At 44.9% G+C, this 6,982-nt stretch overlaps 1 protein-coding gene across 1 annotated transcript; it reads right to left on the bottom strand.

The window, feature by feature from the left end:
• Positions 1 to 1,446: 1,446 nt before the first annotated feature.
• On the bottom strand, positions 1,447 to 5,443 carry LOC125551804 (pentatricopeptide repeat-containing protein At3g24000, mitochondrial). Its single transcript, XM_048715163.1, has one exon. It carries the CDS (start codon positions 4,905 to 4,907, stop codon positions 2,136 to 2,138), a length of 2,772 nt encoding a protein of 923 aa, XP_048571120.1. The 5' UTR covers positions 4,908 to 5,443; the 3' UTR covers positions 1,447 to 2,135.
• Positions 5,444 to 6,982: the final 1,539 nt, after the last annotated feature.

A 6,982-nucleotide genomic window follows, 5' to 3' on the forward strand; every position in this document is an offset into this window, starting at 1 on the left:
GTCGCGAGGAGGACACGCGAAGGCGCCGCGAGGCGCGGTTGGACAGGCGTCGGCGCAAGGCGTTGGCGAACGCGCAGTCCGATCTCGTTGAAGCAGGTGGGCAGTCGTTCTTCACGCCGAACGATGATCGGTGGTTGGACATCTGGCTGGATACCTCGGACGACACCGCCGAGGAGGATAATGATAGTGATGATAGCGACTTAGAGTAGTTTTTTTTAGTACAATCTATCTCGTCTTTTATTGTTTTTAATTATTATACAATCTATATTTCGGACGTAAAATACCTTTGTATCGTTTTAAAATCTATGCAATCTATCTATTTTTCAATAGCCTAGAATGCGCGCGCGCTGCATTTTAGCGCGGCTGCTGGAACGGGCGCAGCGCGCCACGCCAAACCAGCCGATGCACATGCGGCATATGTGTTTTTTACGCGCAGCGCGACCGGCGCCTGTTGAAGATGCTCTAACAAAATGTTAGGTCATGAATCGTCTACTGCTGGCTGGTTCCAGATAATTTGTTCCGGAAAGAACACAGGCAGATTCCTGGTGTGGTTTCTTCACGAATCATCAAAGTGATAAATAGTAACCTGTGCTGGCTCCAAATATACTAGTAACTGGCACGTGTTGTGCACGTGTTGTGAAACTCATATTTGAAGAGACGTATGCCAATTTTTTTATTTATTAACTTGTTTTTTAACTAAAATGAATACACACATATACATAGAATGATAATAAGTTTGCTAATTTCACACAGTTTCTAAAAAAGGGTGTACACACATGGGTGTGCGTGTGTGTGTAACATAGCTATCGTTATTAAAATTATGATGAACCTATTCATGGAAATCATTAATTATTGTAAATAAAATAAAAAAATTGTAACAGTGCATTATTTGTTTTTGACATTAATCCCTCTAATCTTTTTCTTGATAGTACAATTTAATGAGTTATAGACTAAGTATTGTAGAGAGATACGTCCCTTATTTATCACTAGAAAACAGTTTGATCAATTTTTATACTGAAACATTGTTGACAGAAACAAAGAGAAAATCATGTCACAAAATTTGTAAAACAATCTGTGAGTAAATGTAAAAGACATTTAGTTATAATTCATTCATACCCCCTTTCTCTCTCTCCCTCCCTCCCTCCCTCCCTCCCTCTCAGGTCCTACACTAAGCAACGAACAGAGTACCTCTCTCTCTCCCCCTCTCTCTCTCTCTCTCCCTCCCTCCCTCTCTCTCTCTCTCTATCTCTCTCAAGTCCTACACTAAGCAACGAACAGAGTACCAAGTATCTTCTTTATCCTGATAAATCATATATTAGATCAATGATTATATATTCGTTCACAAAAAAAAGATCAATGATTATATATGTTTGTTTGTGGAAAATGATTATATATGTCTGGTAAACGTGAAGAGATCTGTGTTACAACATTTGTAACTCGAATCTATAAGTGAAAGTAAAAGATATTTAGTTATGACACATATCACATTCACACTTTTATTGTAATTGAAGTTCTCTAATTTTGTAAAATAAAAATGCGCCTTTTGCATAGGCTGCACCGCCCCATCTATTTGCTGGCTTGTTTCTAGTACAGTAGCACTACTCTCTCTGTCTCTCATTTGCTTCCAATTGCTAGTAGTACCATTGTTTAGGTGAGCATGCCAGAATTTTCCATAAAGAGATGGAAGAATCCTGCGTGGTGCCTGTTCAGAGAAGGGCACGCTGCAATAGCACAGTTGTAGACCCACCACGAATCCCAGCAATTTGGACCGTTTGATGAGCATATCCAATGGTGCAGCTGTGGCCATGATGTCACCTGGCTAAAGAGACTAAATGTGAGCCGTCGGATAAGAATGATCCAACGGTCCATATGGGCTGATATTCATACACTATATAGGAGTATAGATATAGATAATTTCTCAAGAGCTTTGCTTCTTTCGATTCATATGTCGTTGTTATATTGCTTCAAGAACCATGATTGAAGAGGCCAGTACCACAGCAACAGCATTAATCAGCAATACTAGACATATACACTGGAAAAATCTTTTTCTTTTGCTCAGGCGACGCGACCAATTCTCTCTGTACAGTTACCACAGTCCTACACATCAAATCAACTGTCTTTGTGCACAACTAATGTCACCAAAAATCTGAACAGGAGCATGATCCGCCTTTGAAATGGTGGAACCTATAAGGATCTCTCAGGACAATTTCCCTGTCAAAAACCATGCTGACAAGCTTAAATACCAAATGGCAATCCGCACAGACCCTGAGATTCTTGAATATCCTTACTGTACATCCTTCCGGAACAGTGATAAGGCCATATGCCAATGCAAGCTTCTCGCTGTGATTCCAAAGGTTCTGCTCTTTTTGTTCCTCATCTGTATCATGCAGTGCCGATGAGGTATCAGCAACATAACCTACCTCCCTGAGCTTCAGAAAGATTTCATCTAGCTTCGCGTAGATCTTTTCTGTGTCATTATGACTCCGGTCACCTATACCAAAGGTGCTTACTTCTTTCTTCCGCTTAAGCCAACTGCAAGCAGGTCTTTTATTTAAATTGATGCTTTTCATGTGACTTCTTAGTCTGTCAACATCGGACCATCTTGCACTTGTCGCATATAAGTTCGACAAAAGAACATAAGCTGAGTCATCAAAAGGATCCAACTCAAGGAGTTTCTTGGCGGCTTTCCTCCCAATATCCAGATTTTTGTGAGTTCTACTAGAGGACAACAGGCTACGCCAAATTAGATCATTTGGTAAGACTGGCATGTCTTCAATGAATTTCTCTGCTTCTGTAAATCGCCCTAAACGTCCAAGGACATCCACAATGCAAACACAATGCTTTATTCCAGGGGAAACACCAAATACAGAAGACATAGAGTTATAGTAATCAATACCCTTGCCCACTAGACCAGCATGACTACAAGCTGAGAGAAGAGTGACAAATGTTACGTAATCTGGCTTTCGCCCCATCGACACCATATGCTTAAATGTGTCCTCAGCTTCTTTGAAATATCCATATCTTGCATAACCTGATATCAATGTATTCCAGCATTGTTGGGGTCGAACGGCAGGATCAGGAAGCATTTTCAACATCTCATCCATTTTTCCACATTTCCCGTACATATCCATTGCAGCATTAACCACATGACTGTCATTATCCAGCCCACACTTCACACCAAGACCATGTAGTTGCATGCCTTCTTCTAGTGATGCCAGGCTTGCACTGGATGACAAACATTCAGCTAGACAAACATGATCAAGAGTATTTCCAGCATGCCGCATATCCATGAAAAGCTTTAAACCTTCCTCTCCATGGCCATGTTGAACATTCGCAGCGATCATAGCATTCCAGGAAACGACACTTTTCTTGATGATTGTGCGGAAGACTTTAGTGCTTGAATCTAAGTCACCACAGTTTGCATACATTGTGATCAGAGAGTTACTAACGTAGTCATCAGCTACGAACCCAGTACGGATTGTGTATGCGTGCAGGGGCAATCCATAATTGTGTAAATCATTTGAAGATTTGAAAGAACCCTGGATATTCACTATTGTTATGTAATTTGGCTTTAATCCCGCACTTCTCATCCAAGTAAATACCTGCATTACCTTGGTACAATCCTCAAGCGGTGCATAGCTCCCAATAAGTACATTGCAACTGACAACATCGTGAGTGGACATCAACTGAAATACTCTCTCGACATCTTGGATAGAACTGCATTTACCATACATCGTGAGGAGAGAATTACCAACCAGTAGATTGCGGTCAAGACTTAACTGCAATATCATGGCATGAACCATTCTGCCATCCATCAAAGCTCCTGGACTTGAACATGCTCCTAAAGCGCTGGAAAATGTCATGCGATCTGGAGCTTCATTAGTCTGAAGTAACTGACCTAGTGTCTTCAATGCATCCATGTTATTACCGCTTTGGACATATGATGAAATCATAGTGTTCCATGATATTAGATCCCTTCTGCCCATGCTCCAGAACAGAAACTCAGCATCAACCAACTTCCCAGCAGCAGAATACATATTAACAAGCGCATTAATCACGGGAATATAAGAGTGCAGACCACCCCTGAGACACAGGGAATGAATTCCACTTCCAATGTTGACATAAGCTGGCGACGCACAGGCGCATATCAGGCTGCACATAGTAGTTGCGTCATGCCTTAACAATCCACCACGACGCATATCCGAAAATACCATAAAGCATTTACTGCAGTGTCCTTCATGTGAGTACATTGATACCATAGCGTTCCATGATATAGTGTCACGTTCCTCCATTCGATAAAAGAGCTTCTCGGCATCTTGCACCCTCCCAATGTTACCAAGCATTGTAATCAGTGAATTTACAACGGAGACCTGCCTTTGTAGGCCAGAAACTAAGACCTGGGAAAATACCTGAAGCCCAGCCATCTCACTCTCGAGTGACCCACACAGGCTGACCACCGTCGCAAACGCATTTGCATTGCACGCAACACCTTCCATTCTCATCCGGCAATAAGCTCTCAATGCCTCTTCCAAGTACCCATTTGACGACAATGCCACCACCAGTGCCGTCCACGACACGACATTCCGCTCAGGCATCTCCTGGAACAACTTCTGTGCGTCCAACACATGCTTCCGGGAGCCGTACAGGTGAAGGAGCGCTGTCCCGATGTACACGTTCACCATGAGTCCGGCTTTGTGGGTCAGCGCGTGTATGGCGGCTCCACACGTGCGGCCCTCCTCCTTGTCCCGGCGCTCGCACGCGGTGACGAGACTGGCGAGAGCGAAGCCACTGAGTGGAACTGCACGTTCACGCATGCGACGCAACAGGTCGAACGCAGTGGATTCGTGGCCACAGCGGACGCAGCCGGAGATGGCGGTGTACCAGGAGGATGGAGTGCGGTCCGGCATTGCGTCGAACAGGTGGAGCGCGGCATCTGGTGAGCGGTGACGAAAGTAGAAGGCGAGTAGGGTGTTGCTGTGGAAGGCGCTGAGCGGTAGCGCGCGGCGGAGGACGGTCGCGTGGATGGCGCGTGCGAGGCGCGGGGTGTCGGCGAGGTGAGAGAAGCCAGTGCTCGGGAACTGGGCTACCGCGGGGTGCGGGTGGTCGGCGAGGAGGCTGAAGGGGTGAGGCAGAGATGGGTCGACAGGGCATGGTTGCGCGGTGGCGGAGAGGCGACGGGAGGGGCAGGTGGCGGCGGCGAGGCGCGGCGCTGCTCGGTTGAAGCAGGCGCGGGAGGACTGCCTAGCCAGTTTGGCGGCTAGGAAAATGGCGGGCGGCTTCGTGTTTCGGTCCTGGGCTCCTGGCCGCGACCAAAGAAAGAGAGGGCGAAGAGAAAGGAAACGGATTTTTCGCGGTTTCGCTTCTCGGCCTGTCGACGAAATTGGAGGCCCAAGCCCACTGTCGTGGCCACGGGCTTCCCTTCGCCCCCATAGCCCAGCCTCTCCGATGCTGCCCGGCGGAGGAACCCCGGCTCGGTGGCGGAAGTGGATTTCTTCGCCGGCAACGTGCTCATACATTCCGGTTGTTCAGCACAAACTAGCGACAACGCTGCTTTCTTTCTCCCTGCGGCAAATTTTCATGTTTTGAACCTTTTTTAAAACCTATTTAAAATTTGATCTTAGTTTGAAAAAAGTTCGAAATCTGACCCTTTTGCTACCGCCAGAGCCCATGACGGTAGGGTCTAACAGCCTACCGCCGGGGACTTTGGCGGTAGGAAACATCGCTATCGTCAACCGGACTGGCGATAGTCTGTACAATCCTACCGTTAAGGTGCTTGGCGGTAGGCACGAGCACGCACTGTGTTCAATACTTAGGAGGTTTTGGCGGTAGGGCATGCAACCCTACCATCAGGGACCTTTGCGGTAGGCTGTTATACCCTACCGCCATGGTCCCTGGCGGTAGCAAAAGGGTCAGATCTTGAAAAAAAAATCAAACTAAAGTCAAATCTCGAATAGGTTTCAGAAAAGGGTCAAAACACGAAATTTAGCCTCTCCCTGCAAGTTTTTAGACGTCTCTTCTTTTTCTCCGTGTGCTCTTCTCTCGGCGTTGTTTCAGACTTAGAGACAGCTTCGGAATTTCATCAAAGATGCGTCATGTATTCCTTCGGGCCCTTTTTACTTCGCGTATTAGATTTGTCTCAAGTCAAACTTTATAAAGTTTGACCAAAATTATATTAAAAAATATCAACATCTACAATATAAAATATATATACTATGAAACTACATTTCATAAATGAATCTAACAATATTGGTTTGATATTGTAAATATTGACAATTTTTTTCTATAAGTTTGGTTAAAATAGAGATACTTTACTTTGCACAAAATTTATATGCAAACTAAAAAGGGCCGGAGGGAGTATGTCTGATTGTTTTTGGACTTGTATTAGGATGCATACATCAAACTTTCACCGCAATAATATGCGTACAGGTATTAGATTTACCCAAATGATAAGTACCACACGTGTGCCACGAACACTTCTATCCTGACTTTTTTACAACTAAAGTTGTCATCCAAAAAGAAAAGGAAAACCTAAAAAAACGGTCATCCGAAAAGAAAGTTGCCATCTTCATGTATAGGATCGAAAGTATGTCTAGAGGGGGGATTAGACTACTTGACCAATTAAAAACTTAACCTTTCCCAATTTTAGTTCTTGGCAGATTTTAGCTATTTTAGGACAAGTCAAGCAATCATCACACAATTCAAGCAAGCATGCAAAGAGTATATTGGCAGTGGAAAGTAAAGCATGCAACTTGCAAGAATGTAAATGGAAGGGTTTGGAGAATTCAAACGCAATTGGAGACACGGATGTTTTTCCCGTGGTTCGGATAGGTGGTGCTATCCTACATCCACGTTGATGGAGACTTCAACCCACAAAGGGTAACGGTTGCGAGAGTCCACGGAGGGCTCCACCCACAAAGGGTAACGGTTGCGCGAGTCCACACAGGGCTCCACCCACGAAGGGTCCACGAAGAAGCAACCACCC

Source organism: Triticum urartu, chromosome 4 (assembly GCF_003073215.2).
Source record: "Triticum urartu cultivar G1812 chromosome 4, Tu2.1, whole genome shotgun sequence".
NCBI classification, from domain to species: Eukaryota; Viridiplantae; Streptophyta; class Magnoliopsida; order Poales; family Poaceae; genus Triticum; species Triticum urartu.